At 50.4% G+C, this 27317-nt stretch overlaps 10 protein-coding genes across 10 annotated transcripts; 4 read left to right on the top strand and 6 right to left on the bottom strand.

The window, feature by feature from the left end:
- Window positions 1–153: 153 nt before the first annotated feature.
- Window positions 154–4319, bottom strand: GGI43DRAFT_174792 (uncharacterized protein). Its single transcript, XM_083199764.1, has 2 exons — window positions 778–4319; window positions 154–329 (listed from the first exon to the last, which is right to left on the bottom strand). Exons 1-2 carry the CDS (start codon window positions 3754–3756, stop codon window positions 324–326), a joined length of 2985 nt encoding a protein of 994 aa, XP_083057567.1. The 5' UTR covers window positions 3757–4319; the 3' UTR covers window positions 154–323.
- A 1458-nt stretch (window positions 4320–5777) lies between these two features.
- GGI43DRAFT_174811 (2EXR domain-containing protein) lies at window positions 5778–7585 on the top strand. Its single transcript, XM_083199767.1, has 2 exons — window positions 5778–6119; window positions 6185–7585. Exon 2 carries the CDS (start codon window positions 6214–6216, stop codon window positions 7429–7431), a length of 1218 nt encoding a protein of 405 aa, XP_083057566.1. The 5' UTR covers window positions 5778–6119; window positions 6185–6213; the 3' UTR covers window positions 7432–7585.
- Window positions 7586–8572: 987 nt separating this feature from the next.
- On the bottom strand, window positions 8573–10230 carry GGI43DRAFT_175236 (uncharacterized protein). The gene has a single exon (XM_083199772.1). It carries the CDS (start codon window positions 9773–9775, stop codon window positions 8711–8713), a length of 1065 nt encoding a protein of 354 aa, XP_083057565.1. The 5' UTR covers window positions 9776–10230; the 3' UTR covers window positions 8573–8710.
- A 198-nt stretch (window positions 10231–10428) lies between these two features.
- Window positions 10429–11871, top strand: GGI43DRAFT_174815 (uncharacterized protein). The gene has a single exon (XM_083199768.1). It carries the CDS (start codon window positions 10686–10688, stop codon window positions 11703–11705), a length of 1020 nt encoding a protein of 339 aa, XP_083057564.1. The 5' UTR covers window positions 10429–10685; the 3' UTR covers window positions 11706–11871.
- On the bottom strand, window positions 11709–13524 carry GGI43DRAFT_175044 (uncharacterized protein). The gene is made up of 2 exons (XM_083199771.1): window positions 13354–13524; window positions 11709–13216 (listed from the first exon to the last, which is right to left on the bottom strand). Exons 1-2 carry the CDS (start codon window positions 13423–13425, stop codon window positions 12038–12040), a joined length of 1251 nt encoding a protein of 416 aa, XP_083057563.1. The 5' UTR covers window positions 13426–13524; the 3' UTR covers window positions 11709–12037.
- A 1381-nt stretch (window positions 13525–14905) lies between these two features.
- On the top strand, window positions 14906–16869 carry GGI43DRAFT_174720 (RNA polymerase II transcription elongation factor-domain-containing protein). Its single transcript, XM_083199761.1, has 2 exons — window positions 14906–15319; window positions 15415–16869. The coding sequence occupies exons 1-2, from the start codon at window positions 15217–15219 to the stop codon at window positions 16695–16697; spliced, it is 1386 nt and encodes a 461-aa protein (XP_083057562.1). The 5' UTR covers window positions 14906–15216; the 3' UTR covers window positions 16698–16869.
- On the bottom strand, window positions 16870–17829 carry GGI43DRAFT_174725 (Mss4-like protein). Its single transcript, XM_083199763.1, has 2 exons — window positions 17507–17829; window positions 16870–17398 (listed from the first exon to the last, which is right to left on the bottom strand). Exons 1-2 carry the CDS (start codon window positions 17609–17611, stop codon window positions 17042–17044), a joined length of 462 nt encoding a protein of 153 aa, XP_083057561.1. The 5' UTR covers window positions 17612–17829; the 3' UTR covers window positions 16870–17041.
- Window positions 17830–20897, bottom strand: GGI43DRAFT_174724 (ribonuclease P/MRP protein subunit POP1). Its single transcript, XM_083199762.1, has one exon. The coding sequence runs from the start codon at window positions 20823–20825 to the stop codon at window positions 18048–18050; it is 2778 nt and encodes a 925-aa protein (XP_083057560.1). The 5' UTR covers window positions 20826–20897; the 3' UTR covers window positions 17830–18047.
- Window positions 20898–22571: 1674 nt separating this feature from the next.
- GGI43DRAFT_174622 (uncharacterized protein) lies at window positions 22572–24581 on the top strand. Its single transcript, XM_083199759.1, has 4 exons — window positions 22572–22737; window positions 22829–22852; window positions 22950–23550; window positions 23610–24581. Exons 1-4 carry the CDS (start codon window positions 22699–22701, stop codon window positions 24251–24253), a joined length of 1308 nt encoding a protein of 435 aa, XP_083057559.1. The 5' UTR covers window positions 22572–22698; the 3' UTR covers window positions 24254–24581.
- A 73-nt stretch (window positions 24582–24654) lies between these two features.
- Window positions 24655–27076, bottom strand: GGI43DRAFT_412541 (ribosome-associated complex protein SSZ1). Its single transcript, XM_083206853.1, has 3 exons — window positions 26737–27076; window positions 26466–26592; window positions 24655–26337 (listed from the first exon to the last, which is right to left on the bottom strand). Exons 1-3 carry the CDS (start codon window positions 26873–26875, stop codon window positions 24909–24911), a joined length of 1695 nt encoding a protein of 564 aa, XP_083057558.1. The 5' UTR covers window positions 26876–27076; the 3' UTR covers window positions 24655–24908.
- Window positions 27077–27317: the final 241 nt, after the last annotated feature.

Here is a 27317-nt window from a genome sequence, read left to right as displayed (position 1 = left end):
AACGCATACTGCGGCTGAGTTCGGAGTCGTAAGCACTGAATAAGCACAGTATCTGAGTCCTGATTCAGGTACAGTAATGTGAAACTCCGTCTGCAGCCAATCGATAGGTAGTACGCGAAATAGTCGAGCTGACAGAGATGGACACGTAAAATTCATTACGTTTCTCTTAAGCCTCTGTCTGTGCGGTACCGAAGGTGTGGGTTGAAGGATGACATCCACCCGCAGACCATATCTTTCAGCTCCTCCCCACTGGCATCAATGAGACTGGGCCGCCAGAAGGGCCAGATCCGACACATATTACGTGTTGCAGCATAAGCTGGGATTCATACCTTGTAGGTAATGTTAGCATCGTCATTTTGGTTGATAGTAAATTCTAAATACATGCTGTATGCTGTAAGCGATATCGATTTGAATCACGGACAGGCCCCTGTCGCGGAAACACCTTTGAAATGAAGCACAGTCAAGATTTGTAATTCCGGTAGAGACAAGCTGTAGACTTGGTAGCCAGCTTAGAAGCAAAGAGGTCCAAAAGTAAGTAGGAAATATTAAGTTGTAAGTTTTTCAAGTATTTACCCTGTAGATACCACGCAGTCGAAGAGCACCTTTCCTGAAGGGCAGTTGCTGCTATGCATTTGTTTGCCATCTTTCTTCAAAAACAAAAGAAAAGAAAAGAAGGAAGCAAAATATCATGAAACGACCGGTCTAATTTTCCATCCATAGCAAGAGAGCCAAAAAGTTGGTAGACACGCCGGGTGGACCATAATCACAAAATCATACCTTGTCATCCTGTAGATAAACTACATGACGTTCTCCCAGAGTTTTCTTCAAGGACAACACCAAGTCATCAATAGCAGTTAGAAATTTCAAGTAGGAAGCCACGGCAACGCAATACCGTCGGTAATTCTCGTCTCGCACGAGCGATGTGTTTAGATCAATATTTTGACGCTGTGCAGCCGACAGAGACTCAAAACAGGTACGCACAAGAGGCACAGGGAGCCGTTCAGGGAGAGGGGATCCAGTCTTCAGGGCTTGCTCGACAATTGTCAATACGGCCATGATATTTCCAATGGCAACATCATCCAATATGCCGAGGACATATACTAGCCTCTCTTGAAACTCTTTGGGAAGAGTGGCTGATAGATAGAGAAGCCTCCCGAGTGCCTGATTCATATTTTGACACTGCTCTTGGGCGTATCGTAGAGCGGCCTGGTCGAATGGACCAGCACTAAAGTCTGCCTTTAACAGCGCTATTGACCCAGTCATTGATGATAGAACCTCGGCGACTTCCAAGGTTAGATCCTCTATAGCCGCGGCACTGATAGGACCGTCTTTATCTGCCCGACTCCAGTGTGACAAAAGCAAAGCGTAATAGTCTGAAAGCGTTCGTATAGTGTTCGCCAACGTCTTACACACGTGATCGGTGGCAGATGGCGGCTTGGGGAACAACTGAACGACAGTTGCGGCAGCAAAACCTATGAGAACGTCGACCAGTCGCCTCCAGAATGCTTGGTAACCTAAGCCTGGGGATCCATACTGTGGAAAGTGGGCAAAGTCATAAGAGAAGCCCAAAATGAGAATCATTGTGACTCCACCCATGGCAGTTGCCTGAACATAGGCTAGAGGCAAGAATACTCTCAGCCACATGGCCATCACGATAAATACAGCAGTGCTGGCAGCCAACCCGTACGGGTTCCCATGACCGCTACCGGATCCTATATACCATGCCACAAGACCAAAGAGACCTCCAATCACCGTGCCGAGCGCTCTGGAGATGAGAGAAAAGGTAAAGTCGGCCATGTATAAGAGCACACAAGTCTGCGCAGTGATGACTGCCCATAACCCCTTTTCGCGGTAAAAGAAGCTGGCTGAGTTAGGAATAGCCGCGGGTACGCCAGTGGCAAGAGTCACGACAACCATGCGCATAGAGTACATGCCAGCTGGATTAGTTATCCAGCGGTAAGTACCGACAATGGCTCTGCCAATTCGAGTTCCGCGATTAGGAGACTCATACCCACGAATGAGCCGAAGCCGCTGGCGAACTGCCTTGGACTGCTCATCAACCGCATCTGGGTCGTCTGTGACACCATCATTAGAAACGCCGGCGACAGGGACGGTGTCCTTGCTGCTAACGAGCCACCGGAAGGCGTAGCGTATGCGGGACGGAAGCCAGATGCGGTGACGTGTCTGTGATGTTGTCAGTTGTAAAACGTGCTTCAGCATTGCTTCCGTAGCCAATGCCACGCTTATGATGCGCTCCTCCAACACCATGGCTATCATCATGGCTCGCAGGGATTGCGGATTATCCGGGGTCTTGAGGTGGCCGTCTGCATCAAAGAGATCGGAATGGCACTCTAGAATGGCTTCGGTGGTATTGGTCGTACAGGAATCGCGAGCGGATTGCAACGCTGCCAGGGTCGTCTCCAGACGTCCAATCAACCCATCAAACTCTTGCTGGGATGGTTGGCGGATCCATCGACGGGTGTTTACCGTGTGGATGCACTCACCGACGAGTGCTATAGATTCAGAACAGGCTAATCTCACTTGAGCAGTTGTCTCGTTCATTGCTTCCGTCATCCGGATTCGGAGCTCGCTCTGCTCTGGGGTTCGCAGGGCATTCATCAGCTCTGCATATTGCAGGACATGGCGTTGGCCAATCTCATGTCCTCCCTTTTCGGCCGCCGCACCGTCGCTTGAGTGCTTGTCGTACTGCAAGCCCGCCTTGTCGACCTTTTGTAGGCCGGTGATGGTGGCAATGTGGAAGTCAAGTAAGGACACTCCGGATATCATGGCCTGGCGGATGCACTCTTCCAGGCCTTTGACGTCATCAGCGTTCCAACGTCCGCGAGAAACGTCTAGCGGGAGGAAGGCGATTTCAGGTGCCATCGACTTATATAGAGCCACAATGCCATTCTTGGTGGCCTTTAGCTGGTCCAAGTCCAACGACTCGCCAACAAAGCGCCTCTGAGTCAGGTCAAGTGGGGTTTCCAGCATCCGGATGAGCTGCTCCATCTTCCGGAGCACCGTATAGGAGGTAGACTGCGGGAAGAAGATAAGGCAACAGACAGCTCCTATGCCGACGCCAATGGCCCCTGGTTTCACCAACGTCTGCCCCAAAAGCGGCGTAAAGGACGGAAGCAGGGGTCCAATTAGCAGGAAGACGTCCGCTACGATGGTCCCGAATAGGTGGAGAAACGTCAGTTTGATGTTGCCGGCTTTTAGACGGGCCAGGAAATAGATAAAGGTCAAAATCATGACATAGTACACCACCGTCACACGGGCATCAAGCATCGCGCCCTGGTAGACCAGTTCCTGGCCAATGACGGTTGCATTGCCGCCAGTACTCTTTGCTTGAGCAACAGCTGCCTGCTGCAGGGCCTGGAGCTGTGCTTGGGTGTCGGATGCGGGTCGAGCAGCCTGGGCCGCCTTCATGGTCGCGATGCCCCAGGCCCAGCCAAGGCACATGCCAAAAAGGAGGGACAGGGATCCGAGCAGATAGATGAGAAGGATTCCAGCGGGTGGCGTCACGAAGAGCACCAGCGCGGCAAAGAAGGTGGACGAGCCAATGCTATCCAGCGACGGCCCAATGTATATCAGGAGGGCGGCCACCCAGGCCGCCACGGAACAGCGGAACAGCGTCTTGAGGTCATTGCCATTGAAGTGGTCCAGCCATGAGGGCAGACTTCGTTTCTTCTTGGCAGGTTGTTTGTCCGTGGCGCCATTGTCGGCGCCACTGTCAGCAGACATATCCGCCGACATTGTTGTTTGCTGTCAACTGAGCATCAGAGCATATGCTGGCTCGAGGGGCTTGGAGAGGTTGAATAGCGACGTCGGTCAGCGGGCGCTGTGTCGAGTTGTCAATAATATACGGTGCCAGGCAAGGGAACCGCTAGCGCTAATAGCCTTAAACCCTGTCTGGCAAAAAATTCAGCTGATCCAGCAATACGGAGCGCAGGGAGGACAGTCAGCCAGTCATCGCCCCGGGCGCTTTATCCAACCGTAGTTAGCAAGGCGGTTCGCGAACGGTGATCACGTTTGCTGTAGGGACGAGGGAAATGATAAAATATCTACGTAGGTTGCTGGGACTGTTCACTGACAAGGTGACCGGATTGCCCGCAGCCTGACCCAAGCTGAAAAAAAAAAGAGTAGGAGACGGGAGAAGCGAAGGAAGGGGATAGACGCATAATAGGGTGTAAAGGGGGGGGGGGACGGCAGAGATGGAAGATAGTTTAAATAGTTAGTAGAGTTCGATAGTAGTATACGAGCATACGGGGCGTGCTGCCAAGTCCCTCGAGGGAAGGGCGACAGAACACAGCGAGATAGGAGACTTTGCACGGTCTCGCTTCGGCGAACTCAAGTAAGCGTTCCGATGTTCCCTGCCACGAAGAAGAACCTCTTATACCTTCCAGAAATAACCCCAGAGTCTTTTTATTCAGGGAGTCTTCTCAGTCGGGGAGTCTTCTCAATTGGGGTCGTAGTGACGATGCTGGATAGCATTGAGATTTCTCCAATTTCGTAGAAGGAACCTTATCGCTTCGCTCAGCTGGAAGACATAGGCTGGTCGAGTTTCAGGGAGCTTCAGCTCTATTATGCGGGATCAGCTGGAAGCAGTAATTGCTCAAGGAGGAGGTGTCGGGTGAGCTAATTGGCGTTGGTTTGTCGATTTTGCTCAACTCACGCATTGCACAGGATGACAGGGGATTATCGTGTCTACCTAGCAAGGGAGCGAGCAAGGGAGACTAATTAGCCTTCAGACCCTACCAACAAGCATTTTGAGGCCTGTCTCTCTCTCTCTTTTTAATTTTCTCGCGTCTCACGCGCCAAGGGACGACCCGAACTCTCGGAAGGGTTGTAGCGTGGCGCCTTTTCCCGGTGCGGCGGTCGTGTTATGGAGTAGGTGGTGGATATTTACTGTGGTGGATATCTATTGTGGAGGAACTGGGCATTCTGACAGCAGCCAGTTCGAGAGCTGTCGATATTCCCCTAGCCTTGAAGCAGTCAAGGACAGGGCTGATGCGCGTATCTAATCTAGCGTCGAGCCACTACATGCGGTTTAAACCACTGCTGTCAGCGATCTGGATCTGAAGTTTGTTGGAGTCGAAATCGAGGGGCACGACGCAGTAAGCTATGGAGGAGCCCGATTCATACCTGGAGAAGAAACAGAGTGCGGGCGTTAATTTGAATATCCCTGGCTTGTCTTGCTTTGAGCAAGTTGCTCGGAATTGGCATTTCCTGGGTGGGCATATGAGGTCATGTGGCGGTTGTTTAGTTTGAAATTCGCCCAAGCTCCAAGCTCCCAAGCTCCCAAACCTCCAAGCCTCCGAGCCTCCGAGCCTTGCGCTTTCAGCTATTGTGCATCAGGATGCATAATTACCACCTTTGGCAACCGCGCAACATGGTTTCAATAAAACCCCCACTTCTGAGTTGGTGGCTGCGGGCGCTCCCTCTCTAGCTGGATTGATGCTGGCGGCGTTCGGTGTGAGAAATTGGCCCAGAGTGAAAGCAGCAACGCCTGGGGCCACCTTCAGCCCCCGGATGGACGACCCTGTCTCCTATTAAGGCTGGCCTAGCTGCCCATGCCCGGTTCGGCCTTGAAAGAATTAGCACGAGGAGACGAGGTTTGAGTTTGAAGTGAATTAATCTCACCACCCAACGCCCCCTCGGAAAAAGCACAGTTTATGTTGGTGGACCGAGTCATTCCTGCCCTGCCGTGCCACGGTTTAGCTACATATCTTGGCGGGAAGCTGCCACTAACCCTGCTCCCATTGGAGAGCCGATCAGCCACACATCATGCGTGACAACGCTTTAGGAGACACCGCACATGAGGTCGCAATCTTGCGCTTGCGGGCGAATCTCAGACCAACAAGAGGAGTCGTATTGGTCCATCTGAGCACTGCTCGCGTATGCAATCCGGGCAGCGTAGTACTGCGGGGTTGTGCTTTGTGTGTTATATAAGGAGGCCATCTCGACCAACAAGCAGTTGTCGTGGCCACTCGTGATCCTTTATCTCCCTTCGTCTCCAGAGCCCAAGAGTTTCACATCCTGCTCTTCTCCTCTCTCTTTGCCATTTGAATCGAGTCTGTCTTATATATACCCGAGCGTGTTGAAACATTGGGGTTGCAGTACGTGGCTTAGCTGATGAGTGCAACTTGAAGTATATCAAAACACCATCTAACACCAACAACAGCCAAGACACATCACACCACATCACCAACAATGTCTACTCTTACAGAGTTTGCCTACTTCCCACAGCTTCCCGCCGAGCTGAGGATAGAGATATGGAAGCTCGTGCCTGAGCCAGATCGCCTCATTGGTTGGGTCCCCTGCTCCAACTGCGAAGATATCTGCAAGCAGAGACCAAACTGCCGAGAAGAAGAAGAGGCCAAGCCGCTCGCCAGACAGCAGTGTATGGAGGCAAACCATCCTGACTGGCTGGTCAAGTATGTAGCACACCCACGCAAGAATGCCGTCTTCGCCCCTCTTCACGCTTGTCGTGAGTCTCGCGAAGTGTGGATGTCCAAGTACTTTCAACCTCCTCGGAACATCACGGTCAATGTATGCGGGACGGATATTCCGGTCAAGTTCAATGTACCTTTTCTCAACTACGAACACGATGTTTTTACTATGTTTGGAGCCTGGAGCTCAACCAGCATTTTCGATGTCGGTGGGCCGATGGAAGCCCCGGTCGAGCCATTTATCGGCCTTGACCGGTCGCGCATCCAACACGGCGGATACTGTGAAATTGTGGACCAGTTTGTCCCCGCGTCTACTCTATTTGAGGTCAACGAGCTGCCAGCCTTGAAGAGGCTGTCATTGATTACCATGGGTCCACAACCCCAGGCCGATAAGCAGCAGGAGCCCGGGGTGCTTATGCAGATGACACCGTGCACGGCGGAGCGTTATGACTGTCAGATCGTGGACGTGGTGAACCCCGAAGTCGGCGAGAACTCTGCTTTCCTGAACAGTTCCCGGCCGCGAGCTCACCGACACACAAAGCAAAAGAAGTTTGACTTGTTCTACGATGAGTGGAAGGCTTGGCTATGGCACGTTGTGGAAGCTGACGCACATTTCCTCATCAAATCAAACGCGGCTTATTGGTGGAAGGTTATCAAGTTTTCCTTGGCAGAGAACGGGCCTCATCACCCTCGCACCGCTGAGGACTGTCCTCTCTACCCGGATCGATGCAGCGGGCCTGCCGGACACAGCCGATGTGTTATCGACAACTGGGAATCAAAGTATGAGCTTTCCTGCAAATATCTGGTGGAAGATAAGTGGGCCAATGTCCTGCAGAACGATCTTGGCGTAAAACTTGGAGGATGGCAGCATCCCATCAACCGAGAAGAGAAGAACAAGGAGGATAAGCGAGTCCGCAACTACATTGACGAGAACTACCAGGGAATCTGGCAGTGGATTGACGATGATGATGAGGAGTAATATTTTTCTGCTTTTTCTGAAGAAGACGAATGGGGCGTTGGGAACTGGATTTTTGTTGCGGCATATTTGCGACGGCCTATCATCTATTTATTATAAGCGTTGGGGTTTACGGCGCCTAAAGGTATAATTATTCGGATTTTGGTGACCATATTGTAAGAATAGGGCATGGTTAAGCAACGGATTTTGGATTCCCCTCTTATTTATTTACTTGATTATTTCTGCTATTTTTCTGTTATCATTGGGCCAGGTGGAAGCGGGCTTGATGTAGGGAAGCGAAATGGCATGTCAGGATTCTCCCATTGGAGTACTAATAGATACATTTCCTATACCATTCATTGAAAGAGGAAAATAGAGAGGACAAATTATTATTAATCCATCCTTCTTGATGCCTAAGTGGTACCACCCTCTCCAATGCCTCGCTCGTCACACCCATTGTGCCTAAATCCGAGGTCTGGATGCTCGAGAGGTACTGCATGTAGTCAAGACCCGGAGAATTCGGAGGAGGGTAGTCGCACTTGCTGCACCTGCTGCACACCTTTAAGCCCATGGCAGGAGTGACCCACATGAAACCCCCACCCCAGATCGGGCCGCGATGTTTGCCGCGCAGCCACGGAAGGTGAAAGCCGCTACGAATGGGTAGCAGGCGCCACCCAATATCAAGCGCAACAGCCGTCTTAGTAATGAGGTGCATCTTGGTGCTTACAACGTCGGATATGTTAATATCAATTATATGATATTGCTTTCCCCTCCCTTTCGCCTTTTTGGATGAAGAAAGGTAGCAATTCCCACCAATACTCTTCTCTGCCCCTCTTCTCAGAGTTACCCTGACCCTTGTCCCTGCCAACTGCAGCGTGATGAAATCGACGATATAATACTGTAAGTCCGCATAGAGTACGACAAAGAATAAAAGCGCGATATATTTCCTAATCAGGAGTTGTGCTTTTTGTGTACAGTATAATCCTATAGGTTTTATGTATGCAAATTTGTTTGATCTCCAACCTGCAACTGGCACCCTTTACTAGGACTACTAGGAGTGCTTGCTCCGAGGTTAGGAAATTGTGCTGGGTTGTAATTATCTTATTTTTGTTACATAGAGAAGGAGAAGAATAAGTCAAATTAACTGTAGTGCTATGAACTCGCTACCATTTTTGTCTTAAAGAAGAAGCTAATTACTAAAAATAGTGAAGACTTTGCCTTGCCCTTTCATGCATTACAAACCAGCGGCTAAATACTTGCTCAAACAAAAATACGCCTATTAAGGCCATAGATCGTCATCACCTTACTCCTCTTCATCTTCATCTTCAAAACTGACGTCACCATTAGGATAAAGCTCTTGTCGAAGCTGCATCAGCCTCCACGTGATTGTGTGAAAGTATCTCGAGGTCTCTGTGTGCGGCGGTGTGCTCCAAAGGCGACGGCAACCATCAATAATGACCTTTTGCAGATGCTCATGTGAGATATTTTGGCGTTGTGCTTTCCTTATCAGGAAATTTAAGAGCTCGTGATCCTCAGCCCCTGGCACTGCTGGGAACCCGCAAGCATATTCGAGCGCAGATGGCTCTTCATCGACGGGATCCAAGATGGCGCCAAAGGACAAAAGGTCATGGATGATGGGTTTGGCAACGTCCCACGAGGCTGAGCGAATACGGCCTGGAGTATGCCACCAATGGCGAAAAAGAGCACCAAGAATCGTTTCGACCTTCTGACAGTCTACGTTTTCCTTGTTTCGTACCTGCTTGGTGGGATCGGCGCCGTTAATTAGCAAGCAATGGACAATACGTTCGTCTTGAGCATGAGCTGCCGCGAAGAACAGCGGAGTCGCATCGCTGACGAGGAGTGGCCCCGAACAATCCCAATCAGGATTGCTTGTGTATGAGTCAAAGGGTAGTGTCCATCCTGATAGTCGTCTTAACGCCTTCTCGCGAGCAGTTTCCAGCTTCTTGTCATCATTGCCAGATGGCCGGAGCAGCTGATGAAAGAGTGTCCATCCAACCTCATTCCTTTCATACCGCCCCGGATCGGCACCGCAAGCAAGCAATGCTTCGACGGCAGCAAAGTTGGCGTGATCCAAGAAAACGGTGTTTCTGGCGGCGGCGGCATACAGAGGCGTCACTCCGTTCTCGTCTTTCTGGTTGATGCTCACGCCAGCCATGACGAGAAATGGAATGAGCCTCGCCGCACGATTATCAGTGGCTCCGGTAACCACGAGGTGCATAAAATTGCGGCCTTGGGCGTCTAAACGATGGCTATCTACGCCTTGCATTGCGCGAAGCAGCCCTTTGAGTTCGCGAGGGCTAAGTATGGGAGGCTCATCCCACTTGTTTCGATTAAGGCTCGAATTCATTTTCTTGATGCTGGCGTCTGTCAATATTTGTATGGATAATTTTGGAATTCCTCAAGAAAAAGAACAGCTGGACTTTTGCTGGCTTGGTTTACTTGATGTATGGGAGGGAAGGCTGCGGCTGAAGACGGGGGTGAAATAACAGTGAGAGAGAAGGCATTTTTCATGCAGCCACAACTGCAATCACCACCGTCCGCGACCAATCAGTATGCTTCTGAAGCGAGATAATTTATATCATACAGTTTTCATGAGCTAATCAGTTAATTTCTAGCTACTACTGCGAACATTCAAAAGCTAAACGTAGGAGTGTTTGCCTCGCCTCGCCTCGCCTCGCCTCGCCTCGTCTCGTCCAGGGCCTCGATGGACTTAGCGCCATGCAGCCTTTTCTTTTTCCATAGCACCGGTCAGCAAACATGTCTAGTGATCCTTGTCTTTTAAACACTGCTCCTATTCTGTTGACATGCGTGCATTTGATAAGGGAAATTATTATGCAGTACGCTCAAGGTATAGGTTCTATCTTGGAATGGCTTACACCGCGCAGCACCCCCGCTTTTTATGCTGCTCTTACACCATGAATATCTCACAAATTACATCTTTTACTATTTTTGCCGGACTCTGCCAGAACGATGTGTATTTATCCTTTTTTGTAGCAGCATTTAATATACACAATGAAAATGGCTTTCTTGTTCACTGCCAACTCAATAAACTGGGGATGCCGCTGGGCCAGCTTCGATGATGCAATGTGGCGGCTCCCCTGCAAGAGAGGCTACGCTTATATGCAGTGAAAATCAAACTGTAAAAAAAGAGACCATCTCTCGTATTTCATCAGATTCAACCAAAAGCATCAATCACGGTGAATGAAGCAAAGTGTAAGTATTATAAGCTATACGAATCCATCGGTCCTGTAGCGACAATGCCTTCATCGCCATGGATCTTCGTTTGCCCGTCAAGTAGAGGCATCGGTTATGCCCTCACTTGCCATCTCCTTCGACGCACATCTCGCTCGTCCATCCCGATTCTTGCAACGACGCGACACTCCGATTTGGCAGCTGCCAAGGCTGCAATCCTCCAAGATGTATTTCCTTCATCGTCGTCATCATTCTTTTCTTCGTCTTCATCATCTTCCTCTTCAGCTTCATCATCTTCCTCGTCAGCTTCATCATCTTCCTCGTCGGCTTCATCGCCATCACAACAGCAGGACAAGCTATCAAAGCGCCTCTTTGTCGTCCGATGCGACGTGACCGATGAATCGACCATCGAATCTGCCGCCAAAAAGGCAGAGAACTTGTTTCCCAAAAAGTCGCATCACTTGCATCTTGCCTGCGTCCTCCCAGGCGTACTATTAAATCCAGAAAAGTCATTAGCACAGATTGATGCGAAGAGTACTTTGGATTCATTCAGAATCAACTCTGTGGGACAATTACTCATGGCGAAGCACTTTTTCGGATTCTTACCCAAAAAAGCGACGGCAATGCCGGGCTACAACGCATATGACTACAATGAAGATGAAGACGACGAGGAAGACGAAGAGAGGGAAGATCAAGAGGACGAGGATGAAGCTGAAGAAGAGGCAGCTTTGCGTCTGCCCCAGCACGCTACTTGGCTGAACATGTCCGCAAGGGTAGGATCTACCGCTGACAACCGCGCTGGCGGATGGTTCTCGTATCGTGCAAGCAAGGCTGCCGTCAACAGCTTCACCAAAAGCCTTGATATCTATTTACATACACGGGCAGGCGATAATGCAATGGCGGTGGCGTATCATCCCGGCACGGTGAAGACGGATTTGAGCAAAGACTATTGGGGAGGCGTACCCAAAGAGAAGCTATTTAGTGCCGAATACGCGGCTGAGAAGCTTGTAGATGTGGTTTGTGGGCTTGGGATGGATGATAGGGGAAGATGCTGGGATTGGAAGGGGACTGAAGTTCTCCCCTGAATTTGATTCATGTACTACTTGTCTAAATTGTTTTGATGCCTGATTCATCAAATGTAGCTCACGGTAACAGCACTCAGCTCAAATTAAAACAAAGTATTTTTGGTAAACGACTCGCACACCACAATTTTGTCTTTTCCCTCTTGCCTGCCCATAGAGTCCTTTCCCCATTGTAAAAAACACCAGTCATAGATCTCTTCTTCTATTCTACTTCTTTCTTCTTTCTCTCGTCTCGTAAAAGAAAACACGTGCAGCGCATAGGATATTAATTACAAACAGCAAATTGTACGGAGGTGATGGGGCTGAATAGGGGCATACGCTCAGCATACACACATCTACAGCTCCACCTCTTGGAACGAAGCTCCGTCTGGCGGCGAGGCTGGCTTGTTTTCGTCTTCGTCTTCCTCGTCGCCCTCAGCAACTTCTTCCACTATGGCTGTTTGTGAACCGCCGGGTCGCAATTGTCCTTGTACGTCTTCCAGACGGACTTTCTGCTCAGCCTGATCGTTGGTCCTTGCTTTCTGCTCTGTAGACTTGGCCTTTGGCTCTGCTGATTCGCCTTCTTCTTGTTCCTCTGGGGCGTCGGAGAGGTCTTCTGCCTCTGCGGGTGCCTTTGATCCAGCTTCGGCTCCGCTCTCTGGGGTCTTCTTCCCACTAGGGGGTGTTGATCCTGGTGCTGGTCCCGGCGGAGGAGACCTGCTCTCTGGAGACCTCTTGCCAGCTGCTTCTTGTTCTGGCGGCGATGATCGTCGTGGCAAGTCCTTGGGAGGCAGGTCCTTTGCCGGAGGAGGAGGTAGTTGGTCATCGCTGGGAGGTCCTGGCCGCATAACGTCGAGGTAGAACTTGGTCACGCCAAAGATTCTGCCATTCTGCTCGCAGGCCGTCACCCATTCGGGGCGCACTACGGGAATGTTGTTCTCCACAGCCTTCTCCCAGGCGGTTCCTCTGCCCTCTGTGGTGACAAAGTGCGTGGTATCGATGCGAACGCCGTCGACAATCTTGGCCCCAATTCGCTCCACGGCTCGGGTCAGGTTCTCTCTCGTCGTAGCCGGCATGATGCCCGTTGTGATGGTGATTCCACTCAGATCCGTCATCTTGTGGGTTCGTACGACCACCTTTTCGCTTGCTCGCGTCCCGGCGCTTGTCCGCAGAACCAGGTGGAAGCTGTATTCGGTGTCGACAGCCAAGCCACTGATCTTGGTGCTGTGCATTTCCAGCGGTCTCGGAATGTTGCCAGCCTTTTGCCCATTACGGTACAGGCTCAGAGATATCAAGTCGGCGGTAGCGAGCTCGATGGGGTCCCATTCCAGGACAACGGAAGTCTGCGTCGCATTGCGGCAGCGTAGGATTGGTGCAGCAGGCTCGGAGGCACCAAAAGACTGGAAGATGCGGTCTTGGAGAGAGCGAAACTGGTCTTCGGCAGCAGCTTCCTTTGTGGTGTTGCGGCCAACAGTGATGTCCACGATACTACCGGAGGAGATGTTGGGAGGCAGCAAGATTGAAGGGAACTCGATCTATATTTGCGCGAAAATAGCAATCAATTGGTTAGCTGTAACCGTATATTGAAACTCAAAGGCTCGAGAGAGTTGGACTAGACATGATGGTCCAATTCAAAAAAACAAAAACAGGCCAGGTTGCGTGCGAGACATACCAAGCGCTTGTCTGGGGTCAGCAGCACTGTGACTCCTGCGTCGACCTTACCGACGGTCAAGGAGACGAGCATGGCTGTGTAGAGGATTTGACAATGAAGATTGAGGGAGAGAGAAGGCGATGCGAGAGGCGAGATGGCAATTCAGCCTGAGGAGTCGCAGTCAAGGAGAGGCTGTGGCGTCTCTGGCTAGGGGATCGCGAACCCGACGAGGAATCCGCGCAGAGTGGGTTGGAAGAACAGGAAAAAGTTGAGAATTTGTGTCTGAGTGAGATTATACAACGGCCCTGCAATAGAAGCCAAGAGCTAGGAGGCGAGAGAAGACTCGCACGCAAAGAGAGACAAGTCCTGAGGCAATCAACACACACAAAGAATAGGTACGATGGAGAGTCGAGGCTACGAGATAATGGTAGTGGCTGTGATGACAAGGCCGAAGTGGGTAGGATAAGCTATAGTGGGCCGCGAATTTGGAACACTTAGTCTGTGACATGCAGCAGCTATACATGTTGATGCAGGCAGCCCTGTCGTTATGGAGATCTGTATTTACAAGCAAATGACCAAAATAGCAGCAATGTTCTCGTGTATGGAGATTCGCTTCATTCGTAACCCTTTGAGACTGTACCGCCAGCATGCAATATTGCAGCTACCTCGTATTCAGTTCAATAACAATTGGAATCTTTGATTTTCCTTTTGGCGCCAGCCCACTTCTGTCTATTTAACTCGGTTCCTCCCAACAGCAGAGCGGTTACGAAGCGCTACGTGGCATAACGACCTTTATATACGTTGACATCTTTTCATGTTTGGAAAGTACAAGGCTTGACTTTCACTTTCTGCACAAACGATTGAAATAATACGTAAAATAGTTTATTCCTCGTTAGGTTCGACATAGAGATCGGAATGCTCTGGTGTGAGGCCAAGGCACCCTCGTGACGAATCCTGGTCCTTGGTACTTCGTAGATCCGTGCAAATATGCTTTGGGGAAAAAGTTTCATCAGTCTCATCGAACATTTCTTTTCAGTTCTTGAGGGAATTAACCTCTATTCTTGTGCGCTTGATTCGTGATTTTGACTTTGCAATTTGCGATTCACGACACACGACACTGTATTGCAGAGGCTAGCTGATGGGGCTCTATACGGTATGAATTGCGAGCTGAGGCTCGGGGATTCCGACTGCTTTTCAATCCCCTCTTCTCGTGTAACTTGTTTTCTTTTGTAGGTACTCACACAGTACTTGTAAATGCTCATGCCATAGTACCTGGTATTTGAATAAATCTTTTGTTGCTAATGGGTAATAATAACAATGATGACTTCCTGTAATCATCAAAAGTATTCTCCATCTACTACTAGGCACTACTAGCATCTTAGCTCATATTAGATGGTATAGTGTCTACTCCGTATTATGAGCTACTTAAATGTCGCTAGTAGCTTCTCCATATCCTTCGACAACAGGGACATACAGTGCAACTGCGGGCAAAGAGAGGGCCAACTAATAAAGTATTCGCCTCAACTGCTTCAAGCTTACGGAAGTCCCCGCTGGGCGCGAGGCTACCTACTGCGGAAGGAGAACGCCTCAAAGTCTGTGCGCCCCTTGTCTTGTTGCTGCGAACCCTTGTCGCTCTTCAAGTCTCGGCCTTGGCCCTTCTCTCCATCTTTCCCATCTTCATCTTCACCTACACCTTCGCCATTACAAACTACTGCCACCGTGCCCGACCAAGTCTTTGGTTGTTGCTGGACAATTTCTGCCTTCACTGCCAAATACCCAACAAATCGAAGCAAAAAGACTTACACCGACTAAACCCGAGAGCCGTTTCTTACACCACCTGCTCCAGTCATTTACCGCTCGCTCGGTGCGGGTCGCTCGCCCGTCATGGCTGATCTGATCGACCCGACAATGAAGGGCAACTATCCCGTGATCCTGGGCGTTGGGTTGCTGGGCAAGCCGTCCAACGAGATCTTTACTGGCATTCGCTGTAAGTTGTCATCGTCGTCTTCGCATTCTTCGGCATCCGATCCGAGGAAACAAACAAGACACCGAGTTGCTAACGCATCGGCTTCTGCCGAGCAGATAACCACAAGCCTGTCTTTCCGCCATCCGACGCACGCTTGAAGCCTTCTATCCCCGGCAAGACGAGCTCGTACGACTTGAACTTCTCCAGCGCCGAAGGAACAGTTGGATTTGCCGGAACGCGCTCCACCGAAGATGGCGACTATGTGCTCTACTTCGACCCCGAGCGCAAGGCCTTTATCCTCGACAAGGTCGACTCGACTTTTAACATGAATCTCACGCGCACTCCTGGAAATAGCAACCCCGATGATCTGCGGCGGCGACATCCTCACTTGGGAAGTGGCCCATCGCAAAAGGCGGGAGACCAAAAGAGCGCTTCAAGCAAGGATAAATTGAAGTCGTCAACAAAGGCCGATGAGAAGAGCATCACGGTGCAGACCAAGGAGATGCAAAAGAAGAAGCCGTTGGAAAAGAAGCTGGGAGAAAAGAAGCATGCCGACAAGATATTCGTCGAGAAGAAGCCTCCTCCCATTGAGAAGAAATCTGTAGACAAGAAACCCGCTTCAGACAAGGAGAAGAAACCATTGGAGAAAGAGAAGAAGCCCATGGAGAAGAAGTTGTTGTTGGAGAAGAAGTTGCTGGAGAAGAAATCAATAGACAAGAAGTCGACCGACAAAGCGGCAGAGAATAAGCCGACAGCGAAGAAGACGGTCGAGAAGAGCGGTGTCGAGAGAAAAATCCACGAGATGAAAAGTGTGGACAAGAGGCTTTCAGGGGGCAAGTATGACAAGAAGCCACTGCCCAAGAAGATTGAGCTTGCACTGCCTGTGCCAGAACCACCCAAGCCGGAAGCGTCCCGGAAGAAAAGAGACCAAGATGATGACGACGAGGACGAGGACGACGATGACGATGATCTTCTCATTGAATATCCTGGTGCAGAAGCACCCTCTAGACCGGCTCACCATTTCTCGCCCGCGTTTCCTATTGCTCGTCGCTTCGATGATTTCATGGATCAGCGTGAATCCGAAGTGGAAGAAGACGAGGAGGCCATGGACGAGGATACCGAGGCGGCATTCAAACTGCCCAGCCCAGTGAAGAATAGCAGCCAAGCTCAGTCAGAACCCATGGATGTTGACGAAGAGGAAGAGGAGGAAGTTGAAGACGCTGGCGAAGCTGGCGAGGCAGAAGGTGCCGCCGATTTCGAATATGACTTGGAACAAGAACTGGAAAATGCTTTTGATCAACTGGATAACAACGACCAGGACAACAGCAACAACAACAGCGGCTACTACTATAACAACAATAACGATGATGATGAAAGCGAGATCAGTGAAGAAGACTAGAGGAGTATCTGATTGACCAATTTTTTTTGGACTGGGATTTCATTGTCATCATATACGGAAGACAAAAAAGGAGAAATGATGGGGTTTTATGAGTGTGTGGTTTTGATATCACACCTAACTGGAATTTGATACTGGGTTACATGGGCTTTTATTTAACGTCAGAATAAGCCAAAATGCGCTTGATACCACCAGCGAAAATGATTTCTTTCTTTTCTTTTCTCTCTTTATTATTCATACTATTCTTTGGTAACAGCGGCTGCCTTTTTTTCTTTTCGGCATAATTAACATGATACGGGATACACATGAGTTATATCAGGTAGTTAGTTACAATACAAAATTATTATTTACACAAATTCATCATCCTCTGGCCACCTGTTCCCTTGTAGATGATCCGTGACACCAGGAATCTCCCTCTCACAATAAAAATGCCTCTTGGCCAATGTCAATAGGGGACCGTACTTTTCCAAAACTGGCTGATCGAAGCACCCAACCGTGAGGCAGATGTCCCCGCGGCCGTCCTTCTGCCAGAAGAGATAACCCCCGCAGTTGCTGCAGAACCCGCGCTCAAAGTGTGGCGTGGCCGAGTAGAGCTTGAGCGTCGACTTTGACGTGAACTCGACGGCGGTTTTGGGGAGCTTGTGGGAGCGGAAGATGAGAGATCCGGTTTGTTTGCGGCATTGCTCGCATTGACATGTTGTTGTCTGGGTTATGGTTATCATTAATATTAATATCAAATCTTGGATGGTGTTTTCACGCTTTGAGTTTAGAAAGCGGAGAAGAGAGGGAGAGAGAGGAGAGTTAAAACTCACGCTGTTGGCAAAATTATGGTTTGGTGGGAAAGTCACAATGTAGCGAACCGATCCGCAGAGGCAGCCGCCTGTGATTGTTTCGGGTTTCTCGCTTGAAGCAGCCATTTTCTTTTAAGATGTGTCTTTTCGCGTGAATCTGGGGAAGTGTGATAGTGAGGCTAGCCAGTATGGTGGACTAATATGATATAAGCCGGTTTTGTTCTCCACGTAGGCTTACAAGTTTACAAAAGGCGGTTTGTAGAATTGGCCAAGTAGCCAAATATTTATACCCCAGAATTTGTGCGATTCTGTCAACGGCGCCTTTCACGGGGTCCCAAAGCTGACTCGAGCTTAGTTATTAAATCGTCATATTGATGCTAGTGTTGCATCGCGGAGATCGTCACTAGGCGGCCCTTTTAGTCGAAACGGCGCTTACTGAGACCAAACTAGCTGCAGCTCTATTTCCCCATATTGTAAGAAGCCCATCATCGTCGTCTCATGAAACCAAGTGCACATTGATAGCAACACTATATAAACAAAGCAAGTTTCTATCAAAGTTACACTAAACGACCTCCCATCTCGCAATCCAGCCGATATTTTCGCCGGCATTCCTCACAATACACAGTCTGCCTTCCTTTGGGTTTGCCTTGATATCTGGCAACACCTTCTCCACAGCTATGCTGCCAATGGCGGCCCCTCGGCCGTTGGCAAGAGAAAATGAGCCCGTGGTGACGAAACCGATGAGATCTTCCGCATCGGGCACGAGCGGGTGCCCTCCAATGTCGAATTGATTTGGTGACAACGAGATGGTTTCTAAATCCGGCGGCGGAGCAAGAAGCTCCTGTGCTAGAAGACGTTTTCGTGTCTCCATGTCTGCTTGGGACTGAGAACGCGAAGACGACTGCGGCTGATGTTTTGATTTTGTAGAGTAGGATGAAGATGATGAAGATGAGGGGATGCGAGAGAGCCACTGCGAACGGAGATCGGATGGAAGAGAGTGTGATTCTGGCGGTATGCTAGCGGGGACTTCGATGTCGGAAGATGGTGGTATAGGAACAGATACGGCAGGGAGGCGGTAGATTCTCGCACATGAGCCAACGACACCTCGTGAAAGAAGCGAGATCCGGACGCAGACGATTGGATTTGGAGGAAGTGGCGAAGGTACCGCCGCTGTTGATGTGATGAGGCTGTTGAATGTAGTCTTGGAGATGCTCGTCAGAAGCTTGAGATAGGGCATCTCGTCGGCGCTAACATCCTTCTTTTTGACAGTCGTTGGCTCTGAGCCTGCTTGATCGACATCCATTGCATCTCCCGAATTATCAGCATCCAACGGGGGACTTGAATCTCTGATATGAACCTGCTGCTGCTGTCCAAGTCCAAATAAGAATTCAAAGTCGCAAGCATGTCCGTCACCTATCTCGCCCTGCCGTCCAGCGCCCAAATTGAGGGATGCCCACTCAACCCTCTTGCTCTTCGGACGCTTCGCCCAGTCTCTCTTCCGTATTCGCCTCCGTTCAAGCTCCCATTCTGCGCCGGCGTCTGTACCAAGAAAGTCGGCCGGGAACCACGGCATGCTGCGCTCAAAGGCGACCTGCATCGTTTCGTTCAGACCCGCGAATCGTGGGTTGCCGCCCGAGACAAGCGGACAGTGGACGATGCTGTACCATAGAGGAAGGATGCACTTCCAGGGAGCAAGGAGAGTCCACGTTCCTTGTGCCTGTGTGCCGACTGCGGAGCGAGATGCGATGAGAGTGATTGGGATAGCGGGGTCTATAACTGTTGGTTTCAGAGGCACTCCAGGTGTAATTTTACTCCTTCGCCTGTTGATGGACTTTTGTGATGGCAAACCTGAAGCTTTGTGGCGGACATCTCGGTCGAATAAGAGCGATGGCTGTAGATTTTTTTCAGCAGGCCAGCTGGCGATTGTCTCTAGCAGACGCATCTGTGCCTGTTCAGTCTCTGGAAATTCCATCTTCCGCGGCGGGTATCGTAATCGAGGATCTTGGATGGTAAAGTTTAGTACTGAGTTGTTTGGTAGAGCCGCTGGGTTCGTCAGCCCCTTCAATGATTCGAATAGCTCGGCATGTTTGTTCTTTGGGTTTGGCCCTGAAGGATAGGCCAATAAGACAGATAGCAATGCCTCGGTAGATGCAGGACCGGAAAGCTCTATGCTTCCAATTTCGAACCGTAGATCTTCGATATATAGTCGAGGGTTCTCCATCTTTGTCAAGCGTAGCAGCTCATTGAATAGCTCCAGAAAGGCTGAAGGGTGAACTCTAATAAAGATCCTTCTCTGAATCTTTTTCTCGTTCTCTGCCTCGGTATTCTCTTGTGATTCAGGGTCCCAAACCACGGTAGATTGGCACATTGGCCGTTGAACTCCAGCTCTCTCTCTGCTCAAGACGCCGGTCCAGGCTCGCGTGCCCTGCCTCCATTTTCTGCCTTTATCGTTCCAGCAAGAATCGTGCGTCACTCCGACCTTTTTGAGGACTCTGGCCATGCCGGCATAGTTTCCGTACAAGCCAATAGTACTCATATAAGTCATGTCCCAAACCATAGTGCCTCGTTCTCCTTGTGCTCTATGAGTTGGTCTGTAAATCTTTTCGTTTGGTGTCAAGGGAATTGCGAAGCGCCATAGGGGCTCTTTGGGTTCCGTCATGCGAGCCCTCTTTGCGTGCCATCGATGTGTGGGAAGCCATGTTTTGTCAATCTGGCGTTTTCTAAACTTTGCGGCTGGTTTGGGAGGGTCGTTGAGCGCGTTTCTTCGAATCTTGGGCCTAGGTTTCCTTCCCACAACGCCAATATCTTTAGAATTTTGTGTGTTATCGTCGGTGGGAGCCTCTTTGCTCTTCTTTTCCTTCTTCTTCCTCTTCCGCGCTGCGAGTATCCGTAATCTTTTGGCCGTCTGAGCTCGTATCCTTGCTCTCGTCGTCCTCGGTTTCCTCTTTCGAGATTCGACAAGAGGTGTATTATCTTCGTGCATCTCTTTCCTGGCCCTCGCTCGCAGTCTTCGCGGCACTCGCTTGGGGTTGTGGCTCGCCGTTCGTCTTCTCAAGCCGCGAGGCACCTGCTGGAACGCTCTGCTGCTCCTTACAGCCCTGGACGCGGCCATGCTCTGCTCAAGAGCTCGAATCTCAAACTCGTGCGCGGCCACAAAGGCCACCAAATCCAGCTCGCCATCCTTGAGCGCAGCATCGGCGGGCTGAGCTGGGATATTTCGTGCAGCGTAGACCTTGGCGCGCTTCTGGAGAAAGGCATCGCTACGACCGTTGGGAGCTGGAGGGCCGCGCTTTTTGGAGGCGGAACCGGATTGTCCGCCTATCGAATGATTGGAAGCCATTTGAATGGCGAGCTGGCGAGCTTTGAACAAGCCCAATTGCGCTCTTGAATGCCGGTCGATGCGTTGATGATGACTCTGTTTTGGAAACTTTCTTGGGTGGAATGGCTTATCGATAAGCGCCTAGGTGAGCTGCTTTAGCTGTAGCCAAGCCTGCGACCCACTGAAGGAAGTGCATTACAGCAGCCTCCAATTAATTAACAGCGTTGACGGCTACTGATGCTGTGCTTCATGACATCACCAATAGGAAGATTCTATCGGGCCCTCTGCCGAGACGCCGGATTACCCAAGTTTACAACGACATTCTCCCTCATTCGGCGTTGGAATAATGCTCTATTGGCCACCCGCTACCCAGTGGCAAGATATGAATGCGATTATTAGCATCGTATTTAGTTAGTCGCTGATGCTTTGGGCTGCTGGAGCTACAAAATAGGCTGCCTATCTTGCTCTGTGTCAGCCTACAGTACGCCTTCGCTGTCGTTTTAGCGAGTTGGCCGCCTATAATGGTCATTTCCCACGTGCCAAAGTAACAGCGACAGTTCAATAATGCCCTCTGGATTCTACTGGTAAGACCAACTAGCCGGATGCTGCCCACACTTTCTTCTCCACCTTTCCAACGACCCCAATAATAAGGCAATCTGGAGATCCAAATTATATTGAACAGATGCGCAGCCGAGTCTGCCGACGTCAATCGCATTCAGCTCTCTACAGCTTTGGCGCCAGCATTTGATACGACCTTGATTTCATCTGAACCGCGACCCCCTCTCTTTCTTCCATATCCTCTCTGAATCATCATCATCACCATCTCGCGAACCGTCTCACGAACCGTCTCGCCAAGGTGGCAATATCGGAACTAGCAAACCCCTTGTCAGCCAACGACGCTACTGCCATCCGCAAATACGAACCGGTAGGGCCGGGTTCATATTTATAGAGCTCCCAAGGCTCCTTTTATCCCTGAAAGGTACGCGTATCCATAGCACGCCCAGACAGGTCAACGTACCCACGAGAGGATGCAGCTCATCTGTCTCATATCTCACCTCACAATAGGGGCTCCAGCACGCGCTTCTAGACCTCGCAGCCTGCCCGATGGCGATGCAACGTCCGCATTCCAACGCCAGCCCGCAGTGATAGTTTAGCCCGATACCGAGAGCCAGTCAGCCAGCCATTCCGTATTCGTCTGCGGCCGTATCTCGTTCATCCATCCAGCTCCTTCGCTCCGCATTCTTTCACAACCTTTCCGGCTAAGTTCGTCTCGTCTCGTCTCATCTCATCTCCCCCCACGCTCCAGCATCAAAAGTCGCCGCTGGCCCAGGAATCCGTCCTCGCCGGCTAGTCCTTACCGATTCGTGTTGCAACTATTAGCGTGTTGGCGGCTCGGACTCAATTCCAGTTCCAGTTTTTTTTTTTTTAACTTATCGCCTGCAGTATAATATTCTGCAGCATCAAACCAAGTCATACTAGTGAAACGGCCTAGACCTTGCCGGCATTGGTGCTTGGTTTCTGTTAGCCTGCAATGTCTGCCCTGAGTAAGCCAATGAATCTCTCCCGTTTTGTTATGTGGTGAACTATCACGGGCCGACTGAGCATAACGGGCTGTCATGCATGCGTGTGTGCGCCGCATGCTCTGCTCCTTCAGCCTTTTCAGTGGACGTGGCCCCTACTGCCGTGTTTCTCTCCTCTCTTCTCCCTTCCCACTTTGTCTATTTTGATTTTTGTTATTGCTTTTTGTTTTTGTTTTGCTCTGGTTCTCTCTGTTCATGCCTTTCTTCAGCTCAAGTGAGCTAACCTGGTGAAATTTGTCTCTCTTCCCGGCATATCCGAAAGACTTGCTTGTGATAGACTTGTTGTTGCTTGCAGTGAGATTTTGACGACTAACATGCCTTCTTTTTTCCCCTCAGTCGGCAAGGGGCGCAAGGTGAGGCTATTCGGTGGCCATCTCGGTGCTCACCCTTACCTTGTTCAATGAAACGTACCGTATCACTAACACTGATCTGCTTTATTTTTAGCCCAAATTTGAACTTCATCTAAAGGTGAGCCACTACACTATACGTAGATGAGACGTATTCTTTTCAATTGCACTTGTATCGTTTACTTTTCATCTAACAATAAGCTTTGCTCAACTACTAGATTTATGATTTAAACAACGTACCTCTTGTTTCTGGAACTTCATTCATCAAATGGCATCTGCCGCATTCTATGCATGCCGACCATCGCGGTCGCACGCCCAAGGCGGCCATCGCCAATCATCGGGTGGAATACAACTTCAACAAAGTAGTAGCAGGCGTTCGCATGTCCGTCGACAAGAACAACAGCCTCAATGAGTGTCTAATAGAGTTCGAAATTGTCCAAGAATTTGCCCTCACGGAGAAGATTACGCTTGGCCACATTAAGCTCAACTTGGCTGAATATGTCGAGGAGAGCGAAACTTTCTTGAGAGAGATAAATTCTCTGTCTACGACAAGAAAACGAACGAATAGCTCGGGGAGCCCAAACAGTGCCAACGACTTGAAACTGTCCGACGAAATCCAAAGAGACGCTGAAGAGGGCATCATCCGCAGATATCTGATGCAGGACAGCAAAGTCAACAGCACTCTCAAGATTAGTATCTTGCTTATCCAGGTTGACGGCGAACGCAGCTTTATTGCGCCACCATTAAAGACGGCTCCGGTCTTTGGAGGAATTGCAGGCTTCATGGCACCAGAACAGAATGAGGATGAGATCTTAGGACGTAAGTCACACCATCATACATCATGCCGATACAATACTGATGCTAATTCCCTCCTACAGCTCTGCCAAATTTATCTAAGAATAGAGATGTTGCTGAGATCCAAGATTTGTATCGCCGAACTCTGGCAGCTTCCTGGACTCGACAGCCCTCTGAACTGCATACTGATGAGTGCATCGAGGATATTTTCGCCGGCGGAAACGGCTGGAGAACAAAGCACAGAAGCGCCACCAGCCCAGATTCTGAAGATGACGAATATGACGAGGACGGCGAGATCTCTGGCACTCTCCGGCCCAACGAATTCCGTCGCATCGGCATGAACCACCGCCGCAACCACTCTGGATCCTCAAACCACCACATCCGTCGTGGCAGCAACAACTCCTACAATCCTCCCAGCAGCCCGCGCCCTCACCACCACCGCACACCCAGCGGCTCGAGCGATAAGAGCGTCTCAACCGTCACCGGCGGCGGGTTCAACCGCCTTAAGAAGGGCGTTCGCATCCTCCGCGATGATGGCAGGGAGACACCCTCGCGGGATGATGACATGCTCAGCACCAGGAGCGTCGGCAGCCTCGTCAGTGCGGCGCCAACGATGGGCAGCAGCGAGCGCGAGAGAGAGCACATGAAGCGGACAAAGGAGATTCGGGAGGCAGACGTGAGGGATGATTTGGTTGCTTGGAGTTTACCTAGTATGGTGACTGCGTAAAAGGCTAACAGAGATGGGGCTGCATTTTCTTTTCTTCTTTCTTGGGTTTTCTTGCGAGGCGATTTGTTTTTGCTACTTCACTTCTTGTTTCACTTCCCCTAAGCATCTTTGGACTTGTAATTTCTCTTTTTGTCAAGATTGATGTTTATCCTTACGATAAACGCCTTTCTTTCTTCCTACCTATTTTTCATGTGTAATTATCGCTACTGGATACTTATCGGCGTTTTCGTCATCACACTGAAAAGGGCTGCAGCATATACACATTGCAAGCCACGAATACAGACAGCATATTTCTCGTCGATTATTTCTCGTCAAGGATTATTTCTCGTTAATGAATGCTCAAAGATCCTGACGTTAAAACTCTTCATCTTTTTATTTATCCCCACGTTGAAACCAGAATATGGACCAGTCATATTTTTGTTCTATTTCCCTTAAAGGCCTCAAAGCGAAGCCCTCTTTTTCACCTCATAAAGATCTATATAAAAATCAAAAAGATATTTTGCCCTCCCCCGCCATCCCGTTTCATTCGTTGTGACAACGCTTCTACCACACGCATATATGCTAAAATGCTTGCCTTCCCCCCTTTTTTCCGATTATTTCCTTTTCTCTCCTCTCTTCTCTCTTCCCCCCCCTTTCAATATTTCTTTACTTCCATTTAAGGAGCAGAAATGTTGCCCCGGACACCACCCTTGCCGCCAACTTCTCTGGCAGTAACAGTCACGCTGAGATCGGCAGCGACGTTGATGGTAACCTCGACCTTGCCGTCCTTGCCAACACCCTTGATGGCAGCCTCGGCGAGGGCCTCGCCAATCTTCCAGATCTTCTCACGCTTCTCCTCCTCTTCCTCATCGCTAAAGTCGGAGTCGTCCTCATCGTCCTCCTGCTTCTCCTCCTTTGCCTTGGGCTCGGGCTTGGTGACCTTGATGTGGGTGCCACCCTCGACAACCTTGATCAGGACATCGCCAGTGGCGGCAATGTGGACGGTGCGGCGGGCAGGAACGGCAGTCTCGGCCTGCATGATGGGGGTGAAGACGTCTTCGCCGTCGGCACCCTTGGTGACAACACCAATGGCGTTGGAGATGTGCTTGACGGTGGTGACGGCAGGGTGGGTGGACTGCTCAATGTCGGCGGCCTCGTACTCCTGGATAAGAGAAGCCTGGAGAGCGGCACCACGGGCCTGCAGGTCAGAGGGGTTGATGGCGGTGGCGCTGGTGGCAGGGGCCAGGATCTTGGTCGACTCGGGGAAGATGGACTGGAAGTTGCTTGCGATGCGGGGAGTGTGGGAAGTACCACCGCACATGATGACCTCGTCGACGTCGAGGACGTCCAGCTCGGCCTTCTTGATGACGCTCTCAACCAGGCGGTTGAAGCCCTCAAAGATCTTGCGGGAAACCATCTCGTATCGTGTGCGGTTGAGGGTGGCGGAGAAGTCGAAGCCGTCAGCCAAGCTTTCAACGCTGAACTGGGCGTTGGTGCCCAAGCTGAGAGCCTTCTTGGTGGCCTCAGACTCTTGTCGAAGCTTGGCCAAGCTCTTGGCGTTTGATCGGGGATCAACGTTGTGCTTCTTCTGGAACTCCTTGGCGAAGTAGTCCATCAGGGCATCGTCCAGGTGGACACCGGAGAACTCGTAGTCGTGGGCGGTAGCGAGGATGGTGTAGATGCCACCCCTTGAGGCAACAACGGCAACGTCAGAGCGGGTGCCACCGAGGTCGGCAACAACGACAATCTTGTCCTCGACCTTTGCCTCGGGACGGGCATCGTAGGCCAGAACAGCGGCAACGGGGTCGGAGATGAGCTGCAGAACCTCGAGGTCGGCATCGTTGGCGGCCTTGATCAGGGCCTCGCGCTGCTTCTCGGTGAAGTTGGTGGGGACGGTGATGACAGCAGAGGTGACCTTCTTGCCCAGGTAGTCGGAGGCAGAGCCAACGAGACGGCGCAGGTATCGGGTGGCAGCCTCGGAAACTGAAATGGTGGAAGCCTCGGCCTCCTCGCCGGCCTTGTCCTTGACGGTGAAGGAGACGGTGCCGGAGACGTCCTGGGGGTGGGCAGCAGCGTGGCAGTGTGTGGGGTCGATTGACTTGAATCTAGCAGCAGCATTTCGTTAGCATAAAGAGTTTCTCCTTCTTTTTGCTCTTTTCTTTTCCTCTCCATCTTCTCGTCCTCATCTTCTCATCTTTCAACTCGGTTTTAACAGAAGTGTGGTATGACATACTCTTGTCCTAGGAAGTCCTTGAAGTAGGCAACAGTGTTGGTAGGGTTGCGGACCAGGAAGGCCTTGGCCTGAGTGCCGTAGTACTCATCGCCATCGACGTAGGAGAGAGTGGTGGGAATCTGTCGGTCTATAATAAAAGAATTGTCAGTCATTGAGCAAGAAAAAAAAAACAGCCAGATATCGGTGATGCCATATCCAAGGCCAACTCCGCCATAAACCGCCACAACCACCGCCTATATCCCTCCATTCAAGAAAAAACACAAAAACATACCACCATCCTCGTTGGCAATGACCTCAGCCTTGTCGTCGACAGTGAAAGCAATGGAACTGTTGGAGTTGCCAAAGGTGATACCGATAGCGACTCGGTCACCGGGCTCGACCCCGGACTTGACGCCGTTGCTCTCAGACATTGGGAAAGAGTTTTGTGAGGGTTAGAGGGGGAAAAAAGGATAAAAAGGGAGTAAAAATTGGAAGAGAAAAAGAAAGACTGGTGTTGGATTGTTGGGTGTGTCTTCAATCCTAAAAGCAAGAAAAAAGAGGACGTTAAAGACGAGAGAGAGAGTAGGTAGCGGATTGGCCTGGTAGTCGGTCTTAGTGGAGGGGCTATTTTTTTTTTTTTTTTTCTCTCCAAAAAATTTCAAGCAAAAAAAGCATTCGAATCCAGCTAGAGCCTAAAAATACACCATGGAGTGGTCATAGAACCAATCAGCAAATGCCCCTCCAGTATCTTATCGCTTATCCTGCCAATCACGTCTACTCACATGCAAAGCTCCAGAAAAAATCGGCAATTCAAAGACGCGCGCAAGGCTGAAGCAAAAGAGTTATCGTCGTCACCATCATCAACTCATTCAC

The sequence above is a fragment of the Trichoderma evansii genome (genome assembly GCF_050947405.1).
Source record: "Trichoderma evansii strain SZMC 28006 chromosome Unknown GGI43scaffold_20, whole genome shotgun sequence".
Classification (NCBI taxonomy): domain Eukaryota; kingdom Fungi; phylum Ascomycota; class Sordariomycetes; order Hypocreales; family Hypocreaceae; genus Trichoderma; species Trichoderma evansii.
Note: the sequence above shows the minus strand (reverse complement) of the source record. Positions and strands in the feature narration are given on the sequence as shown.